The 17,437-nt window shown below is 48.1% G+C and overlaps 1 protein-coding gene and 1 long non-coding RNA gene across 2 annotated transcripts in view; one reads left to right on the plus strand and one right to left on the minus strand.

Moving 5' to 3' along the window:
- Positions 1 to 3,938: 3,938 nt before the first annotated feature.
- Positions 3,939 to 17,437, minus strand: part of PLB1 (phospholipase B1) — a 126,286-nt gene continuing 112,787 nt past the window's right edge. The window contains exons 52-58 of the mRNA XM_055540617.1: positions 17,057 to 17,122; positions 16,431 to 16,525; positions 15,163 to 15,244; positions 14,203 to 14,301; positions 13,424 to 13,519; positions 5,861 to 5,935; positions 3,939 to 4,329 (exon numbers count right to left, since the gene is read on the minus strand). Coding sequence (XP_055396592.1) covers positions 4,126 to 4,329; positions 5,861 to 5,935; positions 13,424 to 13,519; positions 14,203 to 14,301; positions 15,163 to 15,244; positions 16,431 to 16,525; positions 17,057 to 17,122 — 717 coding nt within the window. The 3' untranslated portion in view covers positions 3,939 to 4,125. The remainder of the gene's footprint in view (positions 4,330 to 5,860; positions 5,936 to 13,423; positions 13,520 to 14,202; positions 14,302 to 15,162; positions 15,245 to 16,430; positions 16,526 to 17,056; positions 17,123 to 17,437) is intronic.
- Positions 7,599 to 13,391, plus strand: LOC129623323 (uncharacterized). The gene is made up of 3 exons (XR_008700484.1): positions 7,599 to 7,692; positions 11,672 to 11,877; positions 12,934 to 13,391. It is a non-coding gene; the product is annotated as an uncharacterized LOC129623323 (long non-coding RNA).

Below are 17,437 nucleotides of genomic sequence, written 5' to 3' on the forward strand. Positions count from 1 at the left end.
CACAAGTGTGTTTTAGATAACAATATTTCTTGAGAGAGCTTGTTCAGCAGTGACATTAAAGGACATGTGGTCACTCTTGCCTGCCTTCTAAGTTTGGGATATTTTTTTCTTAATACAGCAATTTGCTTCCAAGTTTGTGGTGAGGATCAAATGAAAACATATAAAAATACTTTGTAAACTGTAAGGTACCAAATATATTTTCCTTATTATGGTTGTTTCACCAAGTCCCCATTGAATAATCTATTGGCTTTGATATGGATATGAGAAGGGAGTGCATTATTGAATACCTACTTTTTAAACTATTGCTTTCATCTAATTTAATTCTAACAAAAAGACTGAAAAAACAGTGAATCTGCTTCAGTTTCTCTGTCTATAAGATTGGGATAATTGTAGTACCTGTCTCATTGGGCTGTTGTGAGAATTAATGAGTAATATAGACTATTAAAAACAGTACTTGATACACAGTAAATACACCAGACATGTTGGTTTATTGAATTTCTAATCTGTTATTTGAACAAATCTAATGATTATTTTAATAACAATATATTTTATTTTTAGAATTTCCATTTGGTTCTTAGTTTTTTAATAAATCTGCCCTTATTAAAAAATACTACCTTTTTCTTGTCTCATGTTTTAAGTGCCTTTTGTCTTTGATCTTCTGAAATCTACTTGTCTGTAGTCTGTCTTCAGTACTATTACATAAAATGGGGCTCTAATCCTATCATGTGTTTCCTGTCATATATTGCATCTACTAATTCTCACTGGGATTGTCTCTTCATTTTTTCCCCCTAATTAAAAGACTTGCTAGCTGCTACAACCCCACTGTAGTTAATTTTTCTTTCCTTTTTTTGGCTGCGCTGCGTCTGCGTGTGTTGCCACGTGCAGGCTCTCTCCAGTTGCGGCGAGCGGGGGCTACTCTCTGTTGTGATGCGGAGCTCCGCACTGCAGTGGCTTCTCTAGTAGAGCATGGGCTCTAAGCACGTGGGCTTCAGTAGCTGTGGTGTGGGTGTCCTGCGGCGTGTGGAATATTCCCGGACCGGGGATTGAACCCCTCCCCTACATTGACAGGCAGCTTCTTATCCACTGTACCACCAGATGAGTCCTATAGTAAATTTTTAAAGCTTACGAGCTAGAGATGGCTGAATTCTTCAGACCAACTGGAAGCACAAAAACTTACGGTGCCATCATAGCCTTGTGATGCTAATATGTATCCCTGTTTTTCTAGATCACATTTGATCTTCTATCACATTTATTTGCAGTTCAGGCCAATTTTCAGCTAGAATCATCTATTTTGTATTTTGGGGTTATTCTTCTACTCTGGAAACCAGTATTCATTTTGATGAATGTTCCATTATGGAATGAAACCATAACTCTGGGTCAATTAACACTTTCTGAGTCTTGAGTTTCTCTTCTGTTTAAAAAAAGGGAGGGGGATGATCAAAGGCATATGGAAGCTTAATTGTGCACCATTTGTCTGTTGTAGTGTAAACGTTGTATGTCAACTTTTATTGGCATTATTTTTCTTGTACCAATCTTTTCCCAGTAGCATTCAGCCCCAAATCAAATACTGCCTGATACTATAACTATTATAACAATATAATCATATTAATTCCTTGTCCTTGCCATAGTGTCCCCCCTAATCTGATGATATCTGGCTCAAACATCCTCATTTTCCGGAAAACATCTTTCTTGTTGTCCTACATACACACCATACTCATTCATCTCTCTACTTAAATGGAGTTTTCCAGTCTCCATGACCCCATTCTTTTCAGCCTCTAACCAAAGCATCTCTTCATCCTTCAGAACTCAAATTTCCATGTTCTTTATGAAGGCTTTTGACCAAGTGTAATCCACATTAATCTTTTCTGATGCTGGGTTCAATTCCTGGGTTGGGAAGATCCCCTGGAGAAGGAAATGGCAACCCACTCCAGTATTCTTGCCTGGGAAATTCCATGGACCGACGAGCCTGGCAGGCTTCAGTCCACGAGGTTGCAAAGAGTCAGACATGACTGAGGGACTAACGCTTTTCTTTCAACCTTTTTTGAATGAAAAAGCTCCATGGAAAGTATCATGGAGTGTTGCTTTCTTAAGATTTGGTGACTTTGCTCCTGGTGTGGCCATGGTTGTCTTCCTAACTAGACTGAACATTTTCCTGGGGGAAAAGGGAATGTTCCAGTGTATATATACTACCACCAGGTTCAAGTAAGTGCTCTCATGTATTTTTAAATTTTGGCTTTTTAGCATATATTTGGTGGGAATGTGGGTGGGTTTGTAGTTGAGTCCCTCCAGAGGGGGTTTCCTTTTATCTCTCCAAAGTGTTCCTTGGTTCCCCATGTGGGACCACATCTTTCATAAATTTTTCAGACTGGGGGCTCCTGGATTACTCAGGTAGTATAAATTTCAATCCCAATCCAAGTGAGGGTAGACTTGTGAGTTTCATGGTTCTTTGAAGTAGGAACTACTGAAATGGAAACTTAGGGAATTAAAAACAAATTGAATTATTCAACCTCATGGGTTATCTTGGTTGTTATGCTGTGTTAAGCCAAGAACACAAGCTGGGATGTGGTCGTTCTTTAGGGTGTGTGATTATTTAGTCATTGTTTTTTGTCCACAGGAAGAAGTGGGGGCAGGTATGCCGTTTCCTCTTGTTCAGAAGCAGAAATTGAAACTAGAAAACTGGGACTGGGAGGTCCTCTGGAGAGACTATTCATTTTTGCCAAAGAGAAACAAGATGATGAACCTCCGTGAGTGGAAGGCAAGTAGTCTTCATCCACACATTACTCCCAAGTCCCCAAACCCGTCTGTGAACCTAAGTCCCCAGTAATCTAGACCTGAGCTCAACTCTTCATAGAAGAGCAAATGACCCAGCTTCATGTGTGCAGTGTTTTAGAGGAACAGAAAACTTTTATACAGCTTCTGTTTTTTTAAGCAAGACTGGGAGACAGGCAAAATAAATACTCTTATTTCCATTTTTCCATTGTATAGATGAAATGTCTGAGAAACTGGGACTCAGGTTGGTAATGGGGTTTGATGAAAGCCACACATTCAGATGATATATCATATTCTTTGAAATCTCAAGCTTTGGGATCAGAAAGATACATAGATCCTGATTTAATGGACTTTTGCTTGTTTTTTATGGAGGTGAAGTTCCCATGACATACCATTAGCCACTTTAAAATGAGCAGTTCAGTGGCATTCAGTGCATTGACAATGTTGTGCAATCACTAGCTCTGTCTTCAGAGTTTTTTATTATCCCCTCCCTAGGTTTTTGTGCCAAATAAAAGAGCTTATCTGTGTAAGAATTCAGCTGAGGGGCTTGTCCCTGGTAGGGGCTGAATGAAGGGAGGCTGTGTTAACAGACTCTGTCTAGCTCTCTCATAAACTTGGTACTGTAGAAAGAGGGATTCTTTCCTAAATGTAGCACCTCGAGAAAGGTTGAGGATATATGAAGTGTTCATGTCCCAATCCTTTTGTAAAATGACATTTCAAAATTGCTCTCTTCTGGGAAACCTTTCCCAAGGAACTCCTATTCTCAAGAGCAGACACATTAACCTACAGCTGCCCCAGGACTGAGTCACACAGTCACAGAGCATCTTGTCTTCTGAAAAGAGTGCATCTCTGGGCCGGGCCGGGACATGTGCAACCTTGGAGGCACTACAGTGTTCTGCCTTGCCCTGAGCACAGAAATGTGCGTAACAGATATGTGTTGGATGTACCCAGTGGTGGCCGGCAAGCCCCCAGATTCCAGCCATGGTGACTGGCATTTCCCCCACATTTGAAATAGGGTTTTGGTGATGGAAGACAGGCTTGTAGGGTGACGGTCTGGGCTCGGTTGGCCATCCCTTGGGCAGTTCTGGTTGAGATGAAAGTTTCTAGTTCCCACACCTGCAGCACGCAAGAGGTGAAAGGTGAATGCTTCAAGCAGGCAAACTCAAGAATGGAACAGCTTTGGCCTTTATTTAAATGCACCAATTCCAGGAGGATAGGTCCCAGGCCCCAGGAAGTCATGACTATCCATTTGGCCTCCTGTGCCCCAGCTTTGGAGTAGCCTCTGTAGTGGGCAAATGGGGGCCGAGGTGGAGGGCTGGGGAGTTCAGGATGAGAGCCTATACAAGGCTGGCAGGCCTAGAAGCTCATGGTGTTCAGACTTAGGGGAGAGTTTTCCTTCTGGTGGCCTCTTAGGGCTCTCCAGGTCATCACCGCACCAATACCAACCACCAGGCCGCCTCCTGCTGCCACCGGCACAGCCCAGGAGAGCACTGGGGGTTCTGTGTCAGCCTGGTCTTGGAGCAGCTGACTGTTCCTCAGGGTGCGGAGATAGGGGTTCTCCTGTGGAGGAGGAGAAAGTTCTGGGTTGGGGGCCGGAAAACCATCCATCTGAGGCTTGTGTGGTCTCTATCCCAGTGATGGAGCAATGGCCTTGTTTCTACAGCCCATCTCTTATTTGTAAAGCTTCTTCATCCACACTCAGCCCACACCCCTTGGATGAGGAAGGGTATCCAAAGTGGATATGCTTTTGGTTTGGTTTTTGGTTTCTCACCAGTACCTCCTTTCCTGTCAACTCAGTTTTGAATGATCAGGAACTGATAGGTGACCCATGGAAGGGAGACCTGGGGTGCTGGCAGAGCCCCTACCTCTGTTTCCCCTAGGCCTCCACTGGACAGCTACTCGCGCTGTCCAGGGGTGCGTGTGAATGGGGAAGGTTGGGGTGGAAGGACAGCTGGTTCTGTAGTAGACTAAGCACCCCAAATGCAAAGGGCCTGTCTCCCTGGATCCGTTCTGTTCCCCCATTGAAGGCTGATGGCATGCTGGCATGTGCTGGGAGCTCGGAGAGTGCCTGAGGGTTGAGATGTGATGTCGTTCGTGGTCCAGTTGGGAGATGAGAGGTGTTTAGAAATAATCACATCACCACAGGGCCTGGGTCAGGGCTTGTGAGAGGTATGCAGAGAAAAGACACCAACACTGGGGTGCATCTGGGGTGGGAGTGTAGAGCAGATAGGGTGAACAACAGCAGAGAAGGGGCAACACCTGGGCCTTGTAGGATATGAACATTTTCCACAGTGGAAATGGGGAATGACCCTCCAGGGGGAGCAGATGGCCGAAGTGGAAGCACAGATGGGGGCCATCGTGGGTCTTGTTTGGGAAGCAGCTCCATTTTCCAGGAGCGGAGTCGTGTGTCTAAGGTGATACAGGGAGGTGGGCCTCCAGTCTGGACTCTCTTCGGTGGGACATAGGGACCAGGGAAAGGTTTCAAGTAGTCTTGACAAGACTGGAATTCCTTCCAGGTATGCCACTCTGTGTCTGGCAATGATTACAGGATGGGCAGAGAAGGCAGACAAGAGCCAGGGAGGCAAGGTGGGGGGCTTTGTCAGTGGTCTGGGGGAGGGTGTCTGGGCCTGGACACTGGGAGTGCTAGAAAGCCAGAAAGATGATGCAGGTACCCAGCACAGACATGATGTCTTATTTCTCTGCCTTGCAGCCCCCAGTATCAGGAGCATGCCTGGCATAGGAGGGCTCCTTGGTGCACGTTTAAGGCAGAGGATGCCTCAGACCCTCTGGGATCGTGGTGGGTAATGAGGGTCTGGCCAGTGTTTGCTCATCTGCCTCCCCTGGGCCTCTTCCTGCTTCGGCGAGCCTGTGCTTTCTCCTTTGCCTCACTCCCGGCTCCCTCCTCATTTCTCAGGAGGACCTGAGAAATGTCAGGGGCAGCCAGGGGAGGTGAGATTTGAGAAGGGTGGCCATGAATGACCGTGTCCGATGGTAGAGCCTCCCAGGGGACTTTGGTGCCTCCAGGTGGCCAGGGCCCTCCTCCCCCAGGTCAGACACCTGTTGCATACCAGAGAGGCGGGACCTTACTCACAGCAGAGGGGCACTTGAGCTTGGTTCGGCTGTAGGTGAAGTTGTTGGAGGTGGTCTTATGGCCCACGGGTTCTAGCTGAAGAGAGAAAAGGAAACCTTGATTTCCTCCAAGGCTGAGCCCCAACTGCTGTTGGAGGGAAGAGTATCTCACACCAGGTTCGTCCCTTTTGCTGAAACCAGCAAAGGGGCAAGACCCACGGCCGACACTTGCCACCCTGAGGCCAGAGCTGGACCTGATTTATGACTCAGAGATTGGCAAATCACAGTCCATCAGAGCAGAGGGACCCCTAGACTATATCTGGGATTTACTGTGAAGGACACTGAAACCCAGGGGAGTCTGATCCATTCAGAGGCCTCAGCAAATGATGAGTCAGGGTGGGGGGGCACAGGGCTCAGGACCTCCATCTCCTGTATCCCTGGGGGTGGCTGTGAATGCAGATACTCTGCATTTTCAACTTTACAAAATGGTGATGAGCATATTTCCCAACTTCTCCAAGTGTCTGGGGATAATCAATTTCAAGAACACTTTGAAAATGCACTGGTTACCATGACATCATTACTATGCTTGACTTGTTGATCCTTAAGAAATTGGAGCTTTCTTGCTTGAGCTACTTTTGTGTTTTTTTGTTTTTTTTTTTAATTTTATTTTTAAACTTTACATAATTGTATTAGTTTTGCCAAACATCAAAATGAATCCGCCACAGGTATACATGTGTTCCCCATCCTGAACCCTCCTCCCTCCTCCCTCCCCATACCAACCCTCTGGGTCGTCCCAGTGCACCAGCCCCAAGCATCCAGTATCGTGCATCGAACCTGGACTGGCAACTCGTTTCATACATGATATTTTACATGTTTCAATGCCATTCTCCCAAATCTTCCCACCCTCTCCCTCTCCCACAGAGTCCATTAGACTGTTCTATACATCAGTGTCTCTTTTGCTGTCTCGTACACAGGGTTATTGTTACCATCTTACTAAATTTCATATATATGCGTTAGTATACTGTATTGGTGTTTTTCTTTCTGGCTTACTTCACTCTGTATAATAGGCTCCAGTTTCATCCACCTCATTAGAACTGATTCAGATGAAAAGGTTTACTTGAAACCTCCTGGGGAGCAATTATGGCTCATGTTTAGCTTAATGCATTTGATCCTGGGACCTTCTGAGAATGAGCTGGAGGCTGCTGTAACCTCTTCCCCAGCTTCTTTAGCCAGTACCCTGCCCTGTGACACGTGGCCTGCACCAAGGAGATGGATCCCTGGCACTCACCTATCCAGACTCCATCCTGAATGTCTGGCCTCCACCCATCCCATGATCTGCTCCCTGCCTGTCCCTGACCTCATCAGCTCCTGACACCCAGGCACTGCCCAGGAGGGAAGTGAAAGTCCACTATGCCAGCTAATGACCACACCTGGCTCAGGACCTTGCTTTTTGGTGTCTTAAAGCCTTTTTGTACCTGTTTGTTAGTAACAATTAGAGGAGAACAAGGTGCTCTGGTCCTGGGAAAGATGCTGCTGTGAATGGACAGAGTACAGTGGGCTCATGGGCTGGGGTCCTGGCTCTGCTAATACTGCTGTGTGGGGCTAGGCGGGCTCCAGAACTGCCCCAGGGTTAGGGGTGGGGCATTAAACTGTGACCGGGCAGCTCCACATCTGGTGTTGTGAGCATCAAATGAGAAGATGAAACACGTGTGAGCAGGAGGTGGCTTACATAGGTAACATAGCATTATTTCTATTGTAACAGAACCACCTAGAGACAGAACAGATGCCACAGATCAGGTTGGCTGACTCCCAGTGATATTCCAGGAACCCAGGAACTAACTGGCGTAGAGGAAGGTAATAATCATATGGTTTTGATGATTGTATCTGTTTCTACTGATTCCTTCAGCTTGGTACACAATCTACTCTATCCTCTATCTCCCAGGTTGAAGCCCCTCCCACCTCTCCACCAGCTGCCTTCACCTTTTTTTTTTTTTTGGACTGCCTTCACTCTTATTCCCCATAGTTTTAGAAGAGTTGTTTTTAGCCCCTGTTGCACTTTCCAACAAAGGAACATCTAGTCAAAGCTTTGGTTTTTCTAGTAGTCATGTATGGATGTGAGAGTTGGACTATAAAGAAAGCTGAGCACCGAAGAATTGATGCTTTTGAACTGTGGTGTTGGAGAAGACTCTTGAGAGTCCCCTGGACTGCAAGGAGATCCAACCAGTCCATCCTAAAGGAAATCAATCCTGAATATACATTGGAAGGACTGATGCTGAAGCTGAAACTCCAATACTTTGGCCATCTGATGTGAAGAACTGACTCATTGGAAAAGACCCTGATGCTGGGAATGATTGAAGGTGGGAGGAGAAGGGGATGACAGAGGATGAGATGGTTGGATAACATCATGGACTCAATGGATATGAGTTTGAGTAAGCTCCAGGAGTTGGTGATAGACAGGGAAGCCTAGTGTGCTGCAGCCCATGGGGTCGCAAAGAGTCAGACATGACTGAGCGACTGAACTGAACTGTATTTCCTACTCTCCCATTCTCTCTGTCTCTATCACTTGACTCAAGCTCTGGTCAAGGTCACCAGTGATCTCCATACTTCTGGATTCAACGCTCACTTTCTTTTTTGTCTTGCTTGACTTTTCAGCAGAATTTGTCAAAGTTGATGCTTCCTTTTCAAAACACTTCTCTTGGATCCCAAGACACAGCACTGTTATTTCCCTGCCCCCTCCTCCTGTCCTTCTCATCTGTTGCTAGACCAAAAGTTGGAAGAAAGCCCCAGGGTTTGGTGGTTGGCCCTATGCTTTTTTTCACCTAATCTTTCTCTAGTTGCTCTCAGTCAATCCTGTGGCCTTGAATGGCACTTCTAGGCTAATCATCCCCACATTCTCTCCGCACCCACCCTGCCAAATCTCCATTGCTGACTCCCTGAACTCCAGAATCATACATTTAACACCTTACCTGATTCCTTCAGGTGGACTTCTGGAAGGCAGCTCACACTGACCATATCCAAAATAAGAACTTTTGATTTTCCCCCACCAACTGTATTTCTCTCTATGCACCTCAACTGTCCACCCAGATTCCTTGACCCCAAACTGAAGAGTCATCCCTTATTCCTCTTCTACCTCATCCACCAGCCAGTACAAACCACATCCCAGATCCAACGACTTCCCCTCTCCACTGCCATCCCCTGGTCTCTGCCACCTTCACCTTCTACCTGGACTTTCAGCAGCTTCCTAATAGTCAAGTTCCTCTCTTGCTTCTCTCCTAGCTGTCTCTATGCAGCAGCCAGAGGGCAAACCAGGTCACATGGCTCCCCTGTCGAAAGCCATCCAAGGACCCAGCCCTTGCTCTTGTCCACTTCTCTGACCTTGCTCCCTTCCCTCCAGCCACACTGGCCTTTACGCGCCTCACACACTTCAAGCTCATTCCTGACTCCTGGCCCACACAGGTCCAGTTTCCTCTGCCTGGAACACCCCGGCCTGAGACCTCAGCGTGCCTGGCAGCCTCTTGACATTCAGTTCTCAGTTCACATGTCACTCTCCAGTGAGGCCTCCCTCTCCCCACCATTTCTCTCTGTCCCAGCACTCTGCTTTAATTTTTTAAAAGCCCTGAATGTGGTCACAAACTACCTTGTTGATTATTTTTTTAAATCTCTTTTCCCCACTAGACTGTAAGCTCTCCAAGAGTAGGGCATCTCTTTTCCCCAGCACCTGGGGCAGACCCTATGGCATCGTGGTGCTCAGGAAATAGTGGCCTAGTGGGTGGATGGATGAACTGGAGTCACAGAGACCTGGAGCCCACAGGAAAGGGAGTTGTGTTTGCTAGAACCCACCTTTCCTAAGGACAGACACTGTGGATACAACAGTGTGGCAAAAGACAGGACTGAGACAGCGTGTGTACCAGGGGGCCAGGGTGATGGTGGGGGCTCTAGCCTGCTCTGGGGACTTGGAGAAGGCTTCTTGTTGAAGCTAGCACCTGAGTGCCAGTGTTGAGGTGGGTCAGAGCTAGTCAGGGGAAGGAGGTAGAAAGGGCAGCCAGAGAGAAGGAGATGAGCAAAGGCAAACACACCGAGGCAGGAGCCAGCATGGGTGGTGCAGGAAACTTCACTTCTTGCTGGATTGCCAAGTGCAGATCACTTGGTAGGAGTGGCTGCTGGAGAGGTTAATTGGGGCCAAGACCCGGAAGGCCTGGCGTGCCGGGCTAAGGAGCCTGGCCTTTCTTCCCCAGGGAGGGGCCAGCCTTGGACATTTGAGAGCAGGGGTGTGACTTGGTCATATTTCATTTATGGAGAGCAGGTGGTTGCCCTGTGGAGAGGAGATCTAAGGCCGTAATTCACAAACCCTATGCAATGATCACCTGGGGAGCATCTAAAAAGTACTGAATCTAGGTGCTACCCCAGACAAAGTCAGAATTCCTAGGGATCAGGCCCAGGCACTGTTTTCTTTCTAATTGAAGCTAACATACATATAGAAACAAATATAAAAAATGAATCACTGATAAATTATAACAAAATGAACATACCCGCATAGTCAGCATCCAGGTAAGAAACAGAATATGATCAACACTCAAAAGCTCCCTCCTGTTCTCTTCATGTCCCAATAAGACCATGTATATATTTGCTGGTTTTTGAAGTTTATATGTATAGTTGTATGTTGTTAAAGTTTTAGTCTCATTGCTGTGAGGTTATTCTATTGCATGAATGTGCTGTTTGTTTACCCATACTGGTAGACATTTGGGGGGTTTCCTGTTTGGTGGTCATGAATAGTGGTGCTATGAAAATTCTTGTCCATCTTTTGGACAAGAAACGTGTGTATACCTTTCTGTTGGGGATATACATAGAATTGTTGGGTTATAGGGAATACGTGTGTTCAGCTTTAGTAGACATACAGAGTGGTTGTAGGTATTCATTATTTTTAAGAGCCCCCAAATAACTGTACTACACAGCCAGAGCTGTTTTAATGGCTGTAAGCCTTGGAGATAGGGACACCAATTAGGAGGCTAGCATTGTTTTCTGTTTCGTGGTAGGGGAGATGCCCAGGGAGATGTCAGTGTTAGAAGAGAGTAAGATTTCCACAGAAGAGGGAGCAGGCAGCAGTGGAGGAATAGTTATCAGAAAAGAGGCGGCAAGACTGTTTGTAAGAAGACAAAAGAAAGTGGAAGAGAAAAACATGCCCTAGTGCTGTTGGAGTTTCTGGCTTTGCAAAAGTCTCTGAAAAAGGAGGCAAAAACTGTTGCCAGAGGAGGGGCATGAGATGGAACAGTTTCAAGAGTGTCTTTTGCCACAGTGGGGCACCTGGGGTATCAGCCAAAGCCTGCAGACACTATGTCATAGGCCTGTAATTATGAGACATGAATTCACCGGTTACACATGTGCTTATCAGGCTGGTGCTGTACAGGATGCCTGGTGATTAGACCTGAGTTCTAATCCTTGTTCGGCCACTTGCTGTTTGACCCCTTGCAAATTGTTCCATGTCTCTGTATTTTAGTTACAGAACATTCTGGCTCTATGACCTACCTCTAAGATCCTCTCCAGCCCTATTGTTTGTCACTTATTTTATGTCACTTTAGGGGTGAAATTCCAGGAAGAAGATGACCTGAGAAGTTGGCATGATGCTGTAGGTTTATATCTGAGATACTTTTGGAGGAAAACACTGGACTATGTAATTATTCCCACAAATCATATAGCACAGGTAACATATAGTTTTAGGTTTGTTTTGCTTTGTGTTTGCTGCTGTTTTTTAAATTTGGGGTATGGCTGGGGAGCTATGAACAGTCTTGTAGTAGCAATAATATGGCTCCATGCAGCATTTACCTTTTGTTTTCAGATCTAAATCCCTTCCAGTTGCTTTTATGAAACAGAAGCATTTAATGGGAAGACCTACTGAGCTGCTTTGGAAGAGAAAGGCCAGAACTACATTAAATCATGCAGAATGAGACAGGTGGGTCCTGTACTGCTCAAGTCATCAATATGGCCATCGGTCCCAGGAGACTCAGAGGGTCCTGGCACTGAGAAGTCTCCAAATACCCCCAGGTAGGAAAACCATACCCTGACGGGGACACTGGGAGGGCAAAGCTAAGGGCTTAGCATTCCCGTCCCTCCTTGGAATCCGTGGATTTCCCCAGGGTTGCAGGGGTAGAAAGGAAACCATGCAGAGATATCCAGCCTTTACTGGGGCGGGGGGTGGTTAAAAGCATGAAGTTGACAACTGGACTTCAAAGCAAAAAATCATCAAGAGAAACATAACTGCTCCCAGGGATTATATTGTTTTAACTTTGATTTTAAAAAACCACTGTGGAAGTAGGGTTGGGAGCAAACTCAAAGTGTTCTAATTGCAATTCCCGGTCCTGGATGGACAGAGATGACAGAAGTTCCAGGAGTGGGCAGACTGTGATGTCAACAGGAGGAAAACACCAGGAAAACACAAGCAGAGGGAGGTTGAGCCTGCAATTAAGTAGGCCAAGGAGAAAACCTCCTTACATGCTGTTTTGAGAGGAGGAGGTGGAGGTGGTGTAGCTAAGGAGAAAGTCAATATTGTGAGTCAGCCGAGAAAGATACTGGCCACGCTGGTGGAGCTGACAGGCGTGGGAATATCTGCACAGCGGTGCCTCGCAGAGTCACAGTGGGCCTGAAGCTGCAGTGAAAGGAGCAGGCGTGTGGATGGTTTAGTCACCATGGGAGAAAGGAGAGAACATGCAGGTTGGGGTGGGGATTGGGTTACCCGCTGAGCCTAGATCAAAAGAAGCCAGTGGACTGGAAAGGCATTTCATTTGCTCTGCACAAGAGGATATAGCGCTCAGGGTTACTTGTCAAGCTCTGTGCAAACATAGCTGACTGTCCAGTCATGAGTGGCCAGCTGAAAAGGGTAGAGCAGGCATAGGGCTGTGGCCCCTGGGCTGTACCTTCATTTCGTAAGGTCTCCTTTTCTCCCCACCAGAAAGGACTAGACTAGGTGGCAGCCTGGGAAAACTGGCTGAGTGGCTCTTTTTAGTGTTTAAACAAATAATAGTAGGGAGTGTGGGGATTATTGTGCTGGGTGCGGTACACACATTATCTCTAAGACCTGTGTCACTTCTGTTGTTTTTGTAGATACTGATATGGATGGCCAGTGTGTACACAGTTGCTCAGTCATGTCCGACGCTTTGTGATCTCATAGACTGTAGCCTGCCAAGCTCCTCTGTCCATGGAATTTTCTGAGCAAGAATACTAGACTGGGTTGCCATTTCCTACTTCAGGGGATCTTCCTGACCCAGGGTTCGAACCCGGGTCTCCTGCGTTGGCAGGCCGATTCTTTACCACCCACACTACCTGGGAAGCCCACAAATGGCCAGAGTGGGTTCAATGGCCCAAGATCACACAGTAAAGGGTTGATGCTGGTATTTTCATCTAGTCTATCTGATGACAAAGTTATACCCTGGGAAATTACAGAAAGAATAGAATCTGTCAGGACAAATACGTGAGCTGCCATATTGAACTCTGGGGAGAAAGGAGCCATATCAACCAATAGGTTTTTCTTTGTGGGAAAGAGCGTCCTTGGGGGTACCCTTGACCCGAGCCCACTCGACCCTTAGGTACTGACCATGTTATTCCAGAGAGCGATGGCCATCTCTGCGTGCCCACGTTCTGAGAAGTGGAAACAGTCCTCGGAGAAGAAGGTGAGGTCAGTGCCCCCTCTCTGTGACCAAAGGAAGGGGATTATCTTCCTGAGATGAGAGCACTGCTACCTGCCCAACCCCTCTGCCCCAGGCAGTGGCACCCTGGGCATTCCACCTTCCATCCTTTCATTTCTGCTGCCAATTGGCTCAGATATTGATGGAGAAACTAGTTTTGGAATTTTTATTTTTAAAAAATATGTAGCAACCAAATTGTTTGTTGTGGCTAAGTTGTGTCTGACTCATCTGGGACCCCATGGGTTGTAGCCCACTAGGGCCCTCTGCGCATGGGGTTTCCCAGGCAAGAATACTGGAGTGGGCTGCCATTTCCTCCTTCAGGGGCTCTCTCTGACCCAGGGATTGAACGCAGGTCTCCCGGATTCATAGCCACCTACAGTCCATCCCTTTTCCTTCAGCATCCCTGCCCTAATAGTTGAAAAGAATATTTTGGGGAAGCTTTCATTTTATTCCAACCTGGCAAATATCAGGGCCATACCTGGGGAGCTCGGTTACTGTTATTTTTCACATTTTCTTTCCAACTACATCTAAGTTCAAGTAATACTCAAAAGGGGGGAAGGAGCAAAAGCAGAAACAGCAGCTCCTTGGGAGCACTCCTGGAGAAAGATCGTCCAAAAAAGCCCATGTGGAAAAGGAAATACATTCCCCAAGATAACGGCCACTATACATGTGCCTCCCAGCTGCTCACCTTGTTCAGGGGGACAAGAGTGTTTTGGAAGAAAGGCTGTACGACCACGGCGAAGTCCTCACGCTGCAGGTACTGGTAGGAGAGTGTCGACAGGGCACTCTAGGGATGGGGAGGGAGGCTGCTCAGTCCCACAGCAAGGCTGGACAGACGGGCTGTCCCTGAGGCCTCTAGTGGGTCGTGTCAGGGCCAGGAGGCCCAGAGGAGCTGCTCTACTGCACAAGCGTCCACCTAGGCTGCACCAGGCACGGACACCACCCTGCTCTCACTGCATGAAGAAGTGGATTAGAGCATGGGACTCCCGTCCAAATGGGGAACTTTTCAACACCAGCTCCTCAAAATGCCTTAGACCTTAGCATGAGTATCCACAGTCTTGGCATTGTTTAAGTGCCCAAAGGTGGACTACAGTTTTAGTGCCCAAAGGGATAGACTAGCTGTGCTCACCCTCAAGGAGCTGGTTATCCATCTGTGAGATGTAAAAGTCAAAATCATGTATGGCTTTAGGGTCAGTGAAGTTGCCAGCAGGGAACTTAGTCAAGGGAAGCTTCTCAGAGAGGTAAGACGACAAAGTTCTGAGTGTGACATGGATGTGCTGCAGAAAGTCCCAGGCGGGCAGGTCCAGGGAGGGGACAGCAAGAGCAGAGACAGACATGAGAAAGTAAGGAGGGAGGGAGCCCAAGAGCAGTGAGCACAGCCCCTCTCCCCTCTGGGTGGGGTTGGGGTGGGAGGTGAAGGGGTGATGCCTCCTCTGAGAGTTGAGAGGAGGGGTTTCTTCCAGCTTCCCTTCTGAGTTCTCACTCCCCTCCCCTGATGTTGGTTTACCTGGACACACATTTCAGGGGCTGTGATCTGCCTTTAGGAAGTGGCCTTGCTCACAGCAGAACCCTGCCAAACACCCGATTTCCCAATCCTTGCTTCGGGAGTAAAGAGGAGAGTGGGGAGGGAAAAGGGGCACAGGGTCACCTGGAAGTCCCAGTTCACCGTCTTCAATTCTTGCATCTCCGGCAAGTTCTCCTGGGAGCCTTGCAGGCAGGTGCAGTTGCTCCTGTGTGGTGAGGAGTCCTGAGGCTCAGGGCCCCTGGGAGGCTACTCCCACCCCCTTCCATACACACAGGTGCCCCCACAACACAGACTTGCTGCCTCTTGGGCCCGGGTCAGAGAAGCATGATTCAGGGACGTGCGATCCAGCAGGTGCTTATTAGGAGAGAAGGCAGAAGGGCTGGCAACAGTGCCGGGGGCTCCTGCGGACAGGCCGTCCATTTCCTTGGCTGCCTGACTATTTCCTTCCCTAGCCTGTGGCTCCTGGAGCTTCTCCAGGGGGGCTGGGGTTTTGGGAAGACTCCCAAAGGGGCCCAGCCTTTCTTCTTCATGTTCCCAAGGCCTCCCTTCTCTACCTTCAGCTGCTGAGGACTCTCCTGCAGGAAGATGCTCTTGGGTGGCACTGGCTGCTCCAGGCAGGGACCAGGTTCCAGGCAAGAGTGGAACCAGCTGGTCACCTTCCCAGCAAATCCATTTGACTCCACATAAGGCTTCTTAGCCACCCTGTAGAATCTCCTTCCCCACAAAAACCGTCACAGGAACTCTGGGCAACCCTCTGGCCTTAAAGAGGGCAACTTCCTGCAGGGTCAGAGCTGAGCTTTAACAAATTCCAGGCCAACAGAGATTCTTGCATGACATAACTTAACTCTAAGCCTGGCTTTCAAGGCCAGTCCTAAGAAGCACATTATAGCTACTATTTCCTGAGTGCCTCCCCAAGAGGGACCATGCACTTTACATGTGTTTCCCCTAGATGTCACCTCTACTTCCCCAGGAGATTTTTACATGTGAGTAACAGGCCCAGAGAGGTGGTGTGGTTTGTACAAGGTCCCACAGCTTCTAAACGGCAGCGCCAGGACGTGAGGCCCAGTAGAGCTGTCTCGAAAGCTTGTTGGCTCATGCCACCTCTCAAACAGGGAACAACTTGCTGAAGTTGGGGTTTGGCACCACAGAAATTCTGGAGCCCTCACTCCAGAAAGGCAAAGTGAGGTCCAGAGAACTGAAGCAACTTGTATACAATAGGCATTCAATAAGGTAGCAACACTTTAGAATGGTTTCCCAAGCCCCTGGCTAATTGTTGATGTTTGCCCCTTGGACAGGATTGTCCAGCTCTGCCAGTCTCGGTCTCACCCGCTGGCATCTGAGCCCCATTTTCCCTAGGTGCCCTTGCCTCAGGACCACGTCCGTCTACTTACTGGGCTGGCAGTGGCATGACACATTTTCCATCCTGACCCTGGTGCAGGTCAGCCAGCTCCATGACCTCTACCACATTGATGAAAGCCCGTGGAAGCTGGGGAGAGCAGAGGGGGTGGGCTTCAGTAGTCCCCAAGCACTTGGGGAGCAGAGCTTACTGCTGGAAAGAGCTTGGGGGATCGTCTACAGTCTACTCCCCCCTCCCCAGTTTTACCAATAAACTGAGGCCGAGAGAGGGAACGTGCCTTATATTATCTTGTGAAATGGTCTTTATTGGCCCTACTTTAGAGATTAGGAAACTGAGACATAGTCAACTTGCCCAAAGTCACATGGCTAGGAAGCCACAGTGCCTGGCTACAAGTCAGGCCAGCTGGCTCCAGAAGTAGGCTCTTTGGCACCCAACCAAGGCAGTCAGATCCAGTTAGACTCCACCTCACAGAGAAGCTTGGCAGCTGCCTCCCTCCCATCCCATCCATCCGGGTACCTGCTCCTGGGGGACTCTGCAGTGTGCATCTCACTGAACACAAGTCTTCTAGCTGCGCTCAGGGAGCGACCCCTGGTGAGCCAGCAGACAGCCTGGTTGCTGGCAGGAAATAGGACCCGAGAACATGCCACTGTGCCTCCCTACCTGCTCGTAGAGGATGTCCAGGGCCTGCCGGATGTACTTAACATACTCCTCAGCAGAGCGAGCCTCCTGTGAAGAAGGAAGGGGCTCTGCTCAGCTCCTGGGAGGAGGGGGAGAAGTTGGCCTGATGCCCAGCACAGGAAGGTCCTGCACCAGATGGAAAGCCCAATCCTTGTTGCTGATGGACACAGTTTCTGGTAAGAAGTCACTCCTTGGGGACTTCTCTGGTAGTCAGTGGATGCCAATGCAGGGAATGTGGATTTGATTTCTGGTTGGGGAACTAAGCCCACATGCTGCAACTAGAAAGAAACCTGTGCCTGACAACTATAGAGCCTGCATGCTGCAATCAGAGAAGCTTGCAATGAAGAGCCTACATACCATGAC

The sequence above is a fragment of the Bubalus kerabau genome, chromosome 11 (assembly GCF_029407905.1).
Source record: "Bubalus kerabau isolate K-KA32 ecotype Philippines breed swamp buffalo chromosome 11, PCC_UOA_SB_1v2, whole genome shotgun sequence".
Classification (NCBI taxonomy): Eukaryota; Metazoa; Chordata; class Mammalia; order Artiodactyla; family Bovidae; genus Bubalus; species Bubalus kerabau.